The following is a 16,436-nucleotide window of genomic DNA, read 5'->3' on the forward strand; positions in this document are numbered from 1 at the left end:
AATGGATGAAGTTTGGAACCACCAAGGCTCTTCTCCTGACCCCTCCTGTCTCAACCTCCAATATTTATGCTGCAGTAGTTTATGTGTCGGGGGGCTAGGGTCAGTTTGTTATATCTGGAGTACTTCTCCTGTCCTATCCGGTGTCCTGTGTGAATTTAAGTATGCTCTCTCTAATTCTCTCTTTCTTTCTCTCTCTCTGAGGACCTGAGCCCTAGCACCATGCCTCAGGACTACCTGACATGATGACTCCTTGCTGTCCCCAGTCCAACTGGCCGTGCTGCTTCTCCAGTTTCAACTGTTCTGCCTTTGATTATTATTATTTGACCATGCCGGTCATTTATGAACATTTGAACATCTTGGCCATGTTCGTTATAATCTCCACCCGACACAGCCAGAAGAGGACTGGCCACCCCACATAGCCTGGTTCCTCTCTAGGTTTCTTCCTAGGTTTTGGCCTTTCTAGGGAGTTTTTCCTAGCCACCGTGCTTCTACACCTGCATTGCTTACTGTTTGGGGTTTTAGGCTGGGTTTCTGTACAGCACATTGAGATATCAGCTGATGTACAAAGGGCTATATTAATCAATTTGACTTGATTCCTAGAGCCGGCCGCCCGGCGAAACTGAGCAATTGGAGGAGAAGGGCCTTGGTCAGGGAGGTGACCAAGAACCCGATGGTCACTTGACAGAGCTCCAGAGTTCCTCTGTGGAGATGGGAGAACCTTCCAGAAGGACAACCATCTCTACAGCACTCCACCAATCAGGCCTTTATGGTAGAATGGCCAGACAGAAGACACACCTTAGTAAAAGGCACATGACAGCCCGCTTCAAGTTTTCACCTAAAAGACTCTCAGGTTATGAGAAACAAGATTATCTGGTCTGATGACACCAAGATTGAACTCTTTGGCCTGAATGCCAAGCATCACGTCTGGAGGAAACCTGGCACCATCCCTACGGTGAAGCATGGTGGTGGCAGCATCATGCTGTTGGGATGTTCTTCAGCGGCAGGGACTGGGAGTAGTCAGGATTGAGGGAAAGATTAAGAGAGCAAAGTAGAGAGAGATCCTTGATGGAAACCTGCTCCAAAGCGCTCAGGATAACGACAATAAGCACACAGCCAAGACAACGCAGGAGGACAAGATTTTGAATGTCCTCGAGTTTCCCAACCAGAGCCCGGACTTTAACCCGATCAAACATCTCTGGAGAGACCTGAAAATAGCTATGCAGCGACACTCCCCATCCAACCTGAAGAGCTTGAGAGAATCTGCAGAGAATGGGTATAAACTCCCAAAATACAGGTTGTGCCAAGCTTGTAGCATTATACCCTAGAAGACTCAAGACTGTAATCGCTGCCAAAGGTGCTTCAACAAAGTACTGAGTAAAGGGTCTGAATTACTTATGTAAATGTGCTAAGTTTTGAAAATGTTTAAAAATAAATTTGCAAACATTTCTAAAACCTGTTTTTGCTTTATCATTATGGGGTATTGTGCGTAGATTGATGAGGGGAAAAAAACAATTCAACCCATTTTAGAATAAGGCTAACGTAAAAAACACATTGTATTGTTCTAAGATAAAGAGGGACAAGGGCTGGTTTGTTTGGGAAGAGGAATTCATCGTAACTCTGAAAGTGAAACATTTTTGCTTGTAGTTGCCCATGTGAGGAAATGTGGGTGAATGTTTAGAAAAGATTTCCAAATTATGAGCTCTGCATTGTTTAGTGGGGTCATCACAGCTCCATGGAAAGTTAAGTCATTTGTCTGTTAAAACCAAGACTAAGAGATGCCATAATGGTGTAATCATTGTCGTCACGCCATTAACTATCTAAACAATTCAGAGAACTCAAAAACAGTTGCCAAGACAGCAACCGAAAGCCGATGACGATTGTGTTTATGTATGACACGTACAGTTATTCAGTCCATTTTTTGGAAGAAAATAGAAAAGATAGTAACTCAGGAAGTCAGATAGAACTCTTACACAGATCTTTATTATAGATTTTTGTGATGCTTTTACATCACATACATACAGGCCATGGCAATCATATCACAGCCATTTACTAGCTCTTCACTTTTCAGTACAGTTCTTAACCATCCCCTTTTCAAACAGTCAAACCCTCTACACTCATTTTCCTTCTACAAAACACTTTCACAACACCTTCATCTGTTTTCACCCTCAAACATACATAGTCTTTCTTTAAATTTTTCTCACTGGCTTTTTGACCAGTGCCTCTAACCTCCATTTTGGACAAGGCACCACATCCCAACTCACTCGGAGCTCCATCATTGCGTGGCTAGTGGCTACACACACCTTGAAAACAAAAACCCCAACTTCTCAGTTCAAACACGTTCAACATTTCCATCTTTTTTTCCCCCACATCTCTTAAATCTTCTTCTAACATACTCTTTTTCTTTTCTCAACTCATCTTTGTGGTTTCTTTCAGCTATAAGTCATCTCCTCAGTAGATCCCAACCCATCAGACAAATATGTACATGCTCCTGCCACTACCGTGGCTGGGTAGTGGCCGTGTCAAAAACTAAAGCTCCATGCAAGATTGCTACATTGAGTGATAGATTTTCATTCGGAAGAGTCAGCTTTTTAAACCAACATGGCTCAGTTTAAATTGTTTTTACATTGTAGTAAAACAAAATCTCATTTGATATGTTTTTTTCCCCATTAAAATGCAATTTGATTAAAATGAATGCCATCAACTGCAGTAGATGCAAAAAGGTGTCCAGAACATAAAAAAATATCTGTTATTAGGAATGTACAAAAATAAGACCCGTCCTCCAGTACACCTTCGAATCAGACTTATCAAATTGTTTAGTTTTCAGTTTCGTATACATCTCATCTATTGTGGGAACTCTTCCCTTCTATCCACCTCACATCCCCAAAAGGTGTTAAATAACTTCAGCTAAAAGCTAGAAACAGTGCTGTTTAAAAAAAATTTTTTACCCCTTTTTCTCCCCAATTTTGTGGTATCAAATTGTTTTTAGTAGCTACTATCTTGTCTCATCGCTACAACTCCCGTACGGGCTCGGGAGAGACGAAGGTTGAAAGTCATGCGTCCTCCGATACACAACCCAACTAGCCGCACTGCTTCTTAACACAGCGCGCATCCAACTTGGAAGCCAGCCGCACCAATGTGTCGGAGGATACACCGTGCACCTGGCAACCTTGGTTAGCGCGCACTGCGCCCGGCCTGTCACAGGAGTCGCTGGTGCGCGATGAGACAAGGACATCCCTACCGGCCAAGCCCTTCCTAACCCGGACGACGCAAGGCCAATTGTGCGTCGCCCCACGGACCTCCCGGTCGCGGCCTGTTATGACAGAGCCTGGGCGCGAACCCAGAGTCTCTGATGGCACAGCTGGCGCTGCAGTACAGCGCCCTTAACCACTGCGCCATAAACAGAGCTACAAGTAAGTTCAGATTGAAAAAAAAGGGAGTAAAAAAACAAACATTCTAACAGTAAACAGGACAATATGCACAACTTCTCTCTAATTACTGAAAGACAAGCAGGCCTCTCCAGAATACTGAATGGTATGCACTTAGCCCCTTTGTGGACAAAACCAAACAGTGTAGGGATGGAAGAGTAAAGTAAATAGCTGCCAATGGGGACAGTAACACAAAATACTGTTGTAATAATAAAACACACAGACACATAAATAAAAAGTCCCACGGGGAGGGAACACCCAGCCCCCCCCCCCCCCCCCCCCCACTCTGCTCCCCCCTCCTTATGTACAAACATATTGTCCGCTCGCCAAGGAGTCCGTTTTCTCCCCTCTAATTACACCATGGTCTCCTTCCTCTTCCCTAAAGCACTGAGGGAGCGCTTGTCCTTTTTGGTTTTGTGTTTGGGCGACGGGGAGGATAGTGGTGAGGAAGAGGAGGATGAGGAGCGGGAGGAGGGAGACGATGAGGTGGGACTGGGGGTCTCGTCCCCGCATAGCGAACTGGAGGCGGACGTTGCACCTACGGGCGTCAAAGGGCAGTTCTCGTCGGCCTCCTCCGTGTGGATGATGGAGGAGATTTTGGAGGAGCGCCGCTTAGAGTGGGCGTCGGCTGCCGGGGAGGAAGCGGACGTGGTGACGTCGGCGGGGTGGTGGACGGAGATGGCGCTGCGCAGGCAGTTGAGCCACTGCTGCTTGTGGAAGACGTCGTTGACCTGCAGCGTGTGGGACTGGCCCTGAGACGGGTCATGGAAACGCACACGGAAGATGTTCTTGGCTGAGGAGATGAACAGAGAACAAGACGTTAGATTAACCATCACTTTCAGTTACAGGCTTTAACCTCTAGATAGACATGGAAGGTCATAGGTGAGGGGGTCAGGGACTCACCTTTGTCTGAGTTACTGAATGCTCCTCTGAAGGAGCCACCCATTTTGACGTCTCCATCCTGCAGGTCCTCCAGCACCAGGTCCTGCACCGGGATTGGCTGCCGGTACACCTGGAAACAGTGGTGCTCGTTCCGCGTCACAGGCCGGGTCATCACCAACAGCTCTGTGAACAGGAACACATGCAGCTTCTGGAGGGAGGGAGGACAAAGCAAAGAAGATAAAAAAAAGATTAAAATCAGATCATTGCCAACATTTTGTTTAATTTCAGGCGTAGTTTCTCACATTCTCATCTGCCAACAGATTATTATTATTTTCCTGAGGACTTATCATTGGTAGAGATTCTCATGTGATTATGTAATTCATGTGTTATTCAGGTTCATTTTTAATGGAAAAAGGTCCAAGTTTTGGCCCCGACTGCCTTATTTGGGGGTGCAGAGCTCAAGTTTGTGCACGTGAGGGTTAGAAGGAGCCAGGGAAGAGTCATTGCTATAGGTGGATTGCAGTGCGAGTGTGCATATTTTAGCATTATAATGTGTGTGTATGCGTGTGTGTTCTAAACTCACTGTTCCGCTCTTGTTGCGTAGCTCGCCGTGACACAACAGACTCTTGCACTGGTCGATGCGCGGGTCTCTTTGCCTGTCGTCCAGATACTCCAGCTTGTCTATGTAGTACTGGCTCTCTGACTCACCCTTCTTCATGTTGATGTCAGACAACACATCCTGGATGATGGTGATCTGGAGACACACACGCACACTGTTATAGTCACAAACGGATAGGATACAATGACATATTTGATGTTTCAGAACGCTGTATTCATAAGTGTTTGTGGGCGTCTCCACTCACCGCTAGCTCCAGGTGGGGCGTGTCAGGGTGCTCGGGCGCCGTGTGTTTGAGGATCTCTTTGAGCAGGAGGGGGTATTTGAACAGGCGGGAGCGGGGGATGTCAAGGAAGCTCCACAGGTCCAGCTTCCTGCTGAAGGGAGACTCCAGGCAGCGCTGCAGGAAGTCCTGCACCCTCCGGTCCTGTTTCTTCTGGTCCAACAGGGCCTTGGCCGCCACCTGGTTACTGCAGTAGTCTCGGTATGCATTCAGCCCTGGCAACTGGAGGGGAGAGAGATGTACCGTACCGTTAGCACGTTGGCCATTCACTGCTAGATAAACATACAGATACGTCATGTCATAAAGAGGCATCTTTATGACATCTTCAACACGTTGGTTCCTGCTAGATAAACACTTATACAGGTAGAGGAAGATAGAGAGAGGGCAAAGTTGAGTGGGCACAGGCCCTGGTACGTACCCAGCTGACGACAATTTGTCCTATCTGTCCCACGGTGCCGTCGGGGCCGGTGGCTGTGGCCAGCTGGGCCAGCAGGTCCTCGTGGAGGGGGATGTAGGCATCCAGGTCCCCGAAGATATGGCTCAGCTCCTCCTCCGACATGATACTCAGCTTCAGCATGGGGTCGTGGTACGCCTGGAGGAGAGAGAAAATAGAGCCAAGCGGTCATTCAACGGCTAACGGTTTGTTTAGAAAGAGAGGGGGAGGCTAAGTATAGCTCTGGAGGAAAGGTTTCAGTGAGATAGAAATGGAATCCTTGCTTTTTATAGCTAAATGGGTAGAGGAGAGCTGCCAACTAGTCATATTTAATCTGTTTGCCTGGTATGTACTTCTGAGGGATTGAAATAAAGTACGAACCTTGCGTGCGAGCTGGAGGTCCTCAATCAGGTCCTGTTCTCCGCGAGTCAACTCAAATATGGCCTGAGGGGGAAGGAGATGAAAGACATATTTAAAACACTATGGAAAAGGATGTCACGTCAAATTAAAACACAGTACATATTAAACTGTATCAAACTAAAGAGGACACCACATTACTGAGTACATATTAAACTGTATCAAACTAAAGAGGACACCACATTACTGAGTACATATTAAACTGTATCAAACTAAAGAGGACACCACATTACTGAGTACATATTAAACTGTATCAAACTAAAGAGGACACCACATTACTGAGTACATATTAAACTGTATCAAACTAAAGAGGACACCACATTACTGAGTACATATTAAACTGTATCAAACTAAAGAGGACACCACATTACTGAGTACATATTAAACTGTATCAAACTAAAGAGGACACCACATTACTGAGTACATATTAAACTGTATCAAACTAAAGAGGACACCACATTACTGAGTACATATTAAACTGTATCAAACTAAAGAGGACACCACATTACTGAGTACATATTAAAGTAAGAGGACAAATCAATGCCAAATGAGTTGCCAAATTCTTGAGTCCCTTCTCTCTCAATTACTCTGTCTCTCTGTGTTGTTTATGGTTTGAGATTATTCTGACAGTTGGTTGAGAGGTCTGCCAGGCCAGGGGTACATTAGTGACGTCAGACACCAGCTCTGGAACAAACTGGTGACAGACTGGGCCCTGACCGCTTCTAACCCCACTTAGCTCACGCAGCACAAATACCGAGGGGACTTTCAAAACAAACAAAAGTCTGAACTCTTGTATGAGAATCAAAAGAGAAAAACAGAGTGAAAGAGGGGGGGGGGGGGGGGGGGGGAACAGGAAAAGCACCCAGCCCTCTGGCTTTAATAACTCTGTCCCAGGCTAGGTTGAATACCGTGGCGTCTGGCTATGTGACCTGGAGCGCACTCAGTCATCTGGAGCGCTTTAGCAGGGCCAGCAGAACTAGACATCAGGTATGTGGTTCAGTCTCTCACCTCACACTGTTCTAAGCTAATCAAACCATCTATTGTTGCAGCCGAGTTCCCATTCTTTCTCTATTGGGATTTGTGTGAAGAGAGATTTGAGAAGTCTATGGTGACGGTGTTGACTCTCACCTCCTGTCTCTTGATCTCCTTGGTGGAGAAGGTGCCCTTCTGGTGGACGTCTAAGGTCTCTGACCACAGCGTGCTGTTGCGTCTCTTGGGCGGCGTGGGCGCCGCCGCCTTACTGCATGGCTTCTGGGGCACGCCCGGCGTCTTGCCACCACTGCCATCGCCCCGGAAGGACATGGACTGGATGGTCTGGCCGAAGCGCCGGACGGCCCCATTCCTCACGGGGGAGATGAGGTTAGCCAGCGAGCTCACCCTGCTGAGAGGACGGACACGCTTGTTGCTGGGTTCCTGGAGAGAAGAGAGAGAGGGGGGAAAACACAGATTAGGCTTAAAATCCTCAACTTCCTTTATCATTTACCATAAACCCACCCATCTGAATTCCAACTCTTTTAGCAGAAGCCTCACCAGGAAACAGCTAGAAGCTTCCCCATGACTGTTATCACATGGCCCTCATGCCAGCCATGAATCCCTATTGATGACACTACCGCCACAAAGGACTTGGTCAGGAAACTGTTACTAGGGAGGAGGGGTTTGGCGCTCGGGTCAGGCCATAGAGACAGCGGGCAGGAAGAAGCAGCAGCCCCAGCAGCTGTTGCCTCCATCATGTGAGGACTGAGGAGCCCAGGGCAGGCTGGGGGAGCACAAAGACCCTCTTTCAGACTGCAGCGCCGACCAGAGAAGGGGCCTGGAGGCATGCCAGGAATGCACCCCTGCTCTCAGCTGTCCAACACACTCACACTACACACACTTACTCTGTCACACACAACACAACTACTCAGCATTATGGCCTGACTACAGCAAACGGGCCGTGAGACTGGGACTGTTCAGTCACTCAAACATGGGAAGACAAAAGGCCTCATCGTTTAACTCCCGTCTCCCAGAGTTCAGGGAGGTATGGGACAGGACGGTACTGTGTTTGGACAGCTACAGTAAAACTGATGTGTGACTCTGGACGGAAGACCACCAGGGAGAGAGAGGAACTAACAGGCCTCGTCTTAAAACAGGCACCAGAATACTGGAAGCCTCAGTCTTTTTTAAGAGTCTCAGGGGGGAGGTTGTGGGTGCGAGTCGGAACAGGCCCTGGAGCCCTCGTCGCGTGAGAGAAGCACCACACCTGTGCCAGGTAATCGCACTTCAACCCCCTGTACTGAGCCCTGAGGCAGGGAGAGCGCAACACTCCCCTGCTAATGCACTGGCCTGCTGCCAACAGCAACAAACATCACACTAGCAGATCTGATGTAATGAATTCATAGACAGAGAGACCCCTTCAAAAACAACCATAAATATCATGCAATTAGACATGTTTTGTGAATAAAACAATCAGTCTTATGAAATCTATGCTGCATGTCTATTGGTACCCCCAAGCTCTTAAACTCTCTGAGCCTTCTCCTGACTCAGGATGAATGGGGTTTTGCCTTGGCTCAGCGAAACAGAGAGCCATTCAGGCTCCTCCTGGCCCCAGAAGCAGACCACAGCTGCAGAACAGATCCACCCCAGAGTCTGGCGTGAAAGCCACAGTGGCTGCGGCCAGCTAGGGTCATGGTCCAAATGTGGTCGGGGTCTTTGACCAGGACCGCCAGACAGTCCAGGAACTTATCTAAACCACAGAGCCAATAAACCGAGAGGACCAACGCTGACCACATTCGAACCGCTCTGACGGTGGTCCAGAAATGGTGCGGTCAGAAAGGAATCCCAATCCTAAAACGCAGGCCTGCTTTAAACCTCTTTAGACTTTATTTTAATTGGCCTCATTACTAAGTGGAGAGAGGACCATAACGGCCACACTGTGACCAACTAGTTCTGCTGTAAACCCCATTGGACAATGGAAACAGAGAGAGGGTGAATTTGCTTTGGAAATCATGGAGTCTTCCAATGTAAACTTTGGAAACGTGTGTTGCCCATTGTGCCTTTCCTGTCATTTGGGGACCGGCCCTGGAATAACAAAGGCCACTAGTGCTGTTCTTTGTACGCCCACCCAGTGTTACTATCAGCTGGAGAGACAACATGTAGACTGATAGAAACTAGTCCTGGTCCAGGCAGTTTGACTACAGGGAACTCCCTGGAATACTGTTCAGTCTCGCTCCCTTCAGGAAGCCAGATATATCCGGGGTTTGTGCTGCTGGACTGTATCGTTCTGTACAGTCTTTGGAACAATCCCCCCACCACAACACAGATCGAGGGACCATGGGTACTCACTCAAATCATCCCTAATGCCCTAAATTGGCCTCCGGTGATATTTTAATAACCCCCCACACAATTCTCCTTCTACCTCGTTATCTCCAACCAGAGAGCCAAGGGCTCATCAACTAAATGTATCCACTTTGTATCCCCCCCCCAAAAGCACCTTCCTGTGCCCCTGGCCTCCCTTTGATGTAACCCCACATGTTAATCCCTGCTGGCTTGGCTGTCCCTCCCTGCTCCTGCAGCTCGCTCACTGATTACAGCATAGCTGATAGCAGGGCTCTGAGGGAGTGGAACACCACTGTTTACCCTGGATTCCAACCAAAGAGCTCATCAAAGAGTAACTGTGGAGTGACTTAGGTTTAAAAATGGGTGTCACAATCATGAACATCTGTTGAGAAATGAGACTACTCACTTCATTGAAGAACTCAACTTCTCCTTTCTGATTTACCGACAATGCAGCCGCTGGCTTCCCCCTGACACCCCTTCTGAAATCTAACCACAAAAACCTTGAATGGGGGAAGGAAGGAGACTAGAGAAGTGAGTAAGAAAGGCTGCTGCTGACCAGTGGCTCTGTGTGAGTCAGAGAAGAAGAGGCACACCTGGGTTCTACCCCCCCTCTCTTTAATTGTGTGAGGAATGCTCCCAGCCTGCTGAGCCACTGCACTCACTGCCCCAGGGCTCTGAGAAAAGGAGGGGGGAATACCAACTGGCAAACTAAAAATGTGCAATAATGTTGGCATTAAGTTCCAACTTCAAACCACACACACATTCCAAGTTAGAATGTTATTGGTATGAAGAATTTGGTGAGAAGTCGCAAACATGGTGCTGATCTCTGTATGGCTATTTGTCCCCTGCTGTTACAGTGCTGATGAGGTACTACTCAACCCCCAGGGATAGGATACATTACCTGTCTGGGCAGATAGATTCACACAAAAGCAAGCAAAGCTAAAGGGATGGATAGTTCTATGACCTCTGACAGTATCATGGAACAGAGACTAAACACACCACACACCTTACTAAGGTGCAGTGTTCAGGTGAGATACAAAGTACGTGACAAATACGCTTGTGACGAAGCTGTTGTTTACGAAGCATGGGACAAATTGTTTGATTTGATAGCAGAAAGAACAGGAACAAGGTGCTGATTCACTCAGATCTGATAAGAGATCAGTGGCTATTGCAGCAGAGAACAAGTTCCTATCCAACTGATACCAAATGACAAAGCCAGCAGGAAGAACATACTGGGAGAAGCAGTGATTGATCTAGTATCTCACCTCTGAGTCTTTGTTGGCTCGGTTCTGACAGTCTATAGCTTGTAGAGTCCGTTTGATAGGCACCAAGCTACCCAGTTCATCGTAAGCCACCATAGCGTTGAGTAAAAAAATCCAACAAGGTTTCTGCTATATCCAGTTAGTCTTCATTATTCCATATGAAAGAGTTTTTAATTCTTCAAAATATCTTTGGAGTAGAACAAATTCACTCTACCGCTCTCTCATTCTAAACTTTGGTCTGAGGTGGAGTTAGGGAGGGGGCAGTTTAAATACTCCTTGGTAAAGGGAGGAGCAAGCTATCCGAACCCCTCCCACCATTTAGAGGGGTTACTGTTGGAGGAATCAGACTCTTCTTGAAGGGCTATACAGGCGAAGAAGCCCGTTTGTGTGTGTGAATCACCAACAAAAAGCACACACACACACACACACACGGAGAATTCCATATAGTGAGGTTTGTTGTTAAAGTGAATGGAAAAGTTATGCATCATGTGCATACAGTATAACAGAACAATGATCTCTAAAAGTTCAGGTTTGAACAAGGCAGTCATCTGCCAGAGACTAAACACACACACACCCTGCTAAGGTACAGTGTTCAGTGGAGATAGCATCGGGACAGCTGCTGATTCACTCACAGATCTGATGAGAGATCTGTGGCTATCGCATCAGAGAACAAGTTACAGTCCAAAAATATGGGCAAATAATCTAATTGCAATTTTTGAACCCAATATTATGATTGCGATTTTACTTCCAATTTAAATCAAAACAGTAAGAATCATAGAAATAAAATGAGTATTCCAATTCTATGGTTGGTGTTGTTTGGCACGACAACGAATGAAAAAGCCAGGTACAGTAGACGTTGTTGTGAAAGGGAAGGAACCCAAAGTGTTGGTCAGAGTTTCCCTGGAGACTAACTACATTTGAATGTTAAATTCAAGGCATAAAAAAAATACAAATGCAGCATCTTACAATACTACAATTTCGATTTCAAATTAGATTAATTGAGCAGCCCTAACTAAGAGAAAACTTGCTTCATGTGTTTTAAACCCAAAACAAAATAGAGAAATGCCTTCTGAATTTCTACTTCAGATAATTAAGTCACTTTCTTGAAAACAGCAGTTGTACATTTCCACCTATAGAATCTAGTTCAAACGGAACCTATAGCTACAGTGAACCATCATGTAATAAATATCACATCTCATTGAGTGAGGAAATATGGAGCACTTCTTTGTCCCCTGGCTTTCTGGTGTGAAAGGTGTAAAGTGCACCAGTGTTTGTCGTCTGCTTTAGCTAACGACAGAGAGCTGTTACCAGGCCCTGATCAGCAGGGGATGTGGAAGATCAATTAGAATATCAATAAGAGGGTCGCATTCATTCACCTCCTTATTATATCACACACACACGGTCTGCACTAGACCCTGTGTATTGAGGGGAGAAGTGTAGTGTGTGGGGGTGGGGTGGATTTAAATGAAGGGTGTTTAGTTCGTTATTACCCAGAATGCTAGTAGATACTACAGACTTCCAGTCATTGCGCTAATCAACTTCCTTCAAACTGCACACAGAGACATACAAATGGTATCCACAAGTTCATCAGACTCCGGGGAAGTAGATAAAGGGCTTCTTTGACAAAATCCTAAAGTATCCCTTTAAAAGGGGGCAATTACATCTGCACCCAGTTTAACAGTAGAAAGAAGTGAGAAACTAAACTCAGGTCATTCTGAAACAGAGTTTTAAAGTAAAAGACAAGCTTGCTTCCCTTTTCCTGCCAGACACATTCATGATCCATTTGAATAAAAGTGAACTGAAACGTGATTAGAGACGTGAAAACACCTGTGGCAAGCCATTAAACCCGACACATTGCTACATAGCCATATAACTGCTACGCAAATGGACTGCAGAACCCAAGGTGTTGACTGTGTGATGGACTGGATAATGTGCTGAGGTGCTATGTGGTGGAAGGGATGTAAAACCTTGCTAGTTATTTAGCCAGTCTGTGTGTGTGTGTGTGTGTGTGTGTGGCAAACAAATTAAACCAATGTGAAGGCTCAAATTCACCCTCCTGTACCAATACTGAGGTGTGAAAACAGGACATATGCAACTAAGCATGTGTGAGAGTGAGAAAGTGTGAGTGTGTTTGGTAACAGAAGTGAGAGAGCCCAGATGGGTTATTGTTGCTAAACTACATGAGGACTGGCACCATGGTTGGGAATGTGTTCATCAGGACTGTTCACTCTCAGGTAAAACCAATCATGTTATACCGACCAAGTGGTCTCTGACAGTCTGGCATACATCACTCCACAAGCAGAGTCCACTCCACAAACTAACCCAACTAGTGGCTAGGTTTCACACCTCCGGGCAAGGAATCAAATGCTAAATAACAGCCCACGGGGGAAAATCTCACTACATGTTGATTTGGGTGATGACTGGATTACTTGTGAAAAAGGGAAAGCAGTTTGCCAGAAGGGAGGATGGTGTGAATGATTATTCAGATAAGACTGAATAATAACATTAACTAAATGTCTGTTTGCTGGAAAATTAACCAGGATACAGACAATCTGGAGGAGATGGACTATAAAACACACCACTGCCCCAGTGTACATTTTCAGTGCAGAAAGTCATGATTGATTGTATGCGAATGTCTGTGTATACAGGAAAATAGTCTTTTTTTTCATGCAATCATCCAGACACAGGGAAGACAACGCGGTGCATTTCAGCGTTTGTCACTCCGTGTGGGGATACCGGAGGCTGAGCCACCCCTCTGTCTGGGCCATCACCCGTGGGTGGGCCGTGAACGCAACAAACACAAAAATCGCTCAACCCGCCGGGCCCAAACACCCAGTCAGCTCTAATAAAAAGGTCTGACAAACAAATGTGTATTCACACACACTTACTTAATACTACCCTCTCACACACACACACACACACACACACTTTACTATCATCCCCCCACACACACACACACACAGAGAGGCAGGCAGGAGTGAGTCACCCCTGCCATAGCGTTAGCCTCTATTCTTCTGTGGTACCTCCCTGCCAGGAACAAACAGTACCCTGGGGCTTACAGTTCAGACTGAACTGAACATGCCCTCCACATCAGCAGTACAGGAAAAGGCTAGTGTTAAATTAGAGTTCTGGGGAAAGCATACCAGCCAACACTTTCCAAGGGGACTAATTCACTCAACAAGTGGTGGAACCATTGCCCCCTGGTGGTGGGAGTTTAGTGCAGGAGTTTAGGTACAATAGATGGAATGAATCTGATATTAGTGAATTATTCCTCCCTATATACATGTGGTCTGTGAGTCCTTATTTGAGCAGGCAGGCAGAGAATAGGCCTACGGGTGTTCATATACTATCGTGAATCACGGCTTTAGTGTGATCATATCAAGCCCAGGCACTGCCAGATTGAGTGGGCCAAGAGAAAGAGAAACAAACAAAAACAGTTTCGTTTCTGATACACCAACTCCTGTATTGCCCCATTTCTTACGATTTGGAATTTTCCTCCTTTGTTCTCTCCATTCTTCCCCACCTCTACCTGTTTCCCAATTTCCTGTGGTCTTCATTCCTCTCTCTGTCCCTCATTCCTCTGCCTTACCGCCAACCAACCTGTAACAACTAAAGTAGTCTGTCTCTTCAGCAGCTATTGGAGGGGCGATGAGGACAGGGCTTCTTATCCAGCAATGCCCCACTAAAACCATCACAGAGCAGCCATTAAACACAATACAAGCGATAGACTTCACACCAGAAAAACATCCCCTGCTACTCAATAGTTTACTTAAGTGAGTTTTACTCAGTGCACACAACCCAGGCATCTCTGGTTGCTACCAAACAGTGTGGAGGTAACCGAGAACCACAGGTTTGTCATGACACTGATCAATGGCACATTCATAGAGAGCACACACACACGAAAAAAAGGGGCAGTCAAAGAAGCTTGGAAAGTTACAACTTGTGGCTTCAGGTTTTTCAAGGAACCCTGATTCCAGCCAGGACAGGCAATACACAATACAAGTGTGCAGCATTTACAGCAAACACCTTCTAGTCAGCTACTCAACCCCCCCGAGCGGTTTTTATTGTGGCAACATTTCGGTTCTCTGGGCGAGCGTGCAGTTGGCAGGTCAAACCTGGAGGGGTGAGGAGGAGGGGGGGCAGAGAATTATAGAACAATAGATGCAGCCTATTGTTCATAGATTGTTTACCTGCCTCAACCCCCTCCACCTGGGCTAAAGAGCCAGACAGCAGGGGTTGAAGCTGGATTTGGGGACATATGCAGGGGATGGGAGCAGATCTGGTGCAACAGGTTTGAGAATAGGCCGAGACTGCGAATCTATAGGTAACCGCCCCGTCCCTGCATAGATCCTTTTCCCCAGAGCTGAAGAGCCGAATCACGTTCGGGGGGGGGTGAAACGGCCAACTATTGGATCTCAATCAGTCTCAATGAGGAGAAACATTTAGCTCTTCTGGACTTATCCAGCGTTGTCCTGAAGTAGCCTACAGTGTGGTTTAGAATTATGGACAGCGGGCAGATTTTCCAGCAGATGGGTTAGCAAACTGTAGCATGCCTGTGTTTAGTGTCAGTCAAAGCACATATTTAGCCCATTGGAGCACGTTGTTAAGGTCTGGCCACATGAGAGAAAAAGGCAACAAGTCACACAATCATCCTGAAATCTCATAAGAAATGAGGTGGTGTTTTTTTGTCTTACAGTAAATCTATAATACACTATCATACTCAGTTATTTTAGAATCATGATGTGATCTTGTATGCAGTAGACTGTTCACCTAGCAGCCGAATGAGTTCATTTGACATTTTTTGTCATTTAGCAGACTCTCTTATCCAGAGCGATTTACTGCAGCAGTTAGGGTTAAGTGCCTTGCTCAAGAACACAACGGCAGATTTTTCTAATCAGATTAATAATAGTACCCTGTTCAATTTGTCCCAAACCTATATGACAGGCCACATTTCTAGTAAACACATACTTTTGATGACAGAGGAGTGGTTCAGTGAGTCATTTTTTATTTTTATTTTTTAATTTTACCTTTATTTAACTAGGCAAGTCAGTTAAGAACAAATTCTTATTTTCAATGACGGCCTAGGAACAGTGAGTTAACTGCCTGTTCAGGGGCAGAACGACCGATTTGTACCTTGTCAGCTCGGGGGTTTGAACTTGCAACCTTCCGGTTACTAGTCCAAAGCTCTAACCACTAGGCTACCCTGCCGCCCCATTCCTCTCTTCATCCTTGCCAAACTAGGACTTCTATGAAATATCACTTGGCAAATTCATTGTAATTAGTCCGTTCTTCCCCAGTGTAGCATAATGTTGTTTTGATCGTGTTTAGTGTGAATCAGTGAGTGATTTGACCTCAGTCATACACTACAAGAGCCTTCAACCTTTACTTTAAAAATCACTGCACGGCAAATGTTTCTCCAAATGTAACATGTAGAAGTTGCGCCGAACGTAAAAAGTCTAAGTGTTTTAGACACCCTGGGTTTCTCCTACTGGAGCAGCTGCATCTGGGGTTGCACTGCTGTGGTCTCTCATTCTGAAGGGTTAAGTTAAGAGTTAGCAATAGGGTTAAAACAACAAAAAAAACAACTCAACAGTTAAGTGTAGAGAATCATTGTACCATTTAAACCGCTGTGAAATATATTTTTAATAACCCGAAAATATTGTATTTTCAGCTGTTTGACGCTGGTGTACAAAGCCGAAAGTAAAAGACACAAAAATGAAACTCAAGAATGGGAAGCATAGAAATAGAGCACATAAAACACTACGTCTTAAACCTGATTTCAATGAGAATGACAGATCTAGAA

General features: G+C 45.9%; 1 protein-coding gene across 3 annotated transcripts in view; it reads right to left on the reverse strand.

Moving 5' to 3' along the window:
- Nucleotides 1–1,960: 1,960 nt before the first annotated feature.
- The window catches only part of LOC109896707 (neuroepithelial cell-transforming gene 1 protein), a 34,827-nt gene continuing 20,351 nt past the window's right edge, over nucleotides 1,961–16,436 (reverse strand). For 2 of the 3 annotated variants that reach the window (XM_020491019.2, XM_031831710.1), the window contains 7 exons: nucleotides 7,185–7,469; nucleotides 6,021–6,083; nucleotides 5,625–5,798; nucleotides 5,171–5,428; nucleotides 4,891–5,061; nucleotides 4,329–4,515; nucleotides 1,961–4,218 (listed from right to left, as the gene is read on the reverse strand). In XM_020491019.2, the coding sequence (XP_020346608.2) occupies nucleotides 3,779–4,218; nucleotides 4,329–4,515; nucleotides 4,891–5,061; nucleotides 5,171–5,428; nucleotides 5,625–5,798; nucleotides 6,021–6,083; nucleotides 7,185–7,469 (1,578 nt within the window). In that variant the 3' untranslated portion in view covers nucleotides 1,961–3,778. Of the gene's footprint in view, nucleotides 4,219–4,328; nucleotides 4,516–4,890; nucleotides 5,062–5,170; nucleotides 5,429–5,624; nucleotides 5,799–6,020; nucleotides 6,084–7,184; nucleotides 7,470–10,636; nucleotides 10,874–16,436 lie in introns of those variants that run through there. The other variant, XM_020491020.2, reaches the window with a different exon arrangement.

This window comes from Oncorhynchus kisutch, linkage group LG9 (assembly GCF_002021735.2).
Source record: "Oncorhynchus kisutch isolate 150728-3 linkage group LG9, Okis_V2, whole genome shotgun sequence".
NCBI classification, from domain to species: Eukaryota; Metazoa; Chordata; class Actinopteri; order Salmoniformes; family Salmonidae; genus Oncorhynchus; species Oncorhynchus kisutch.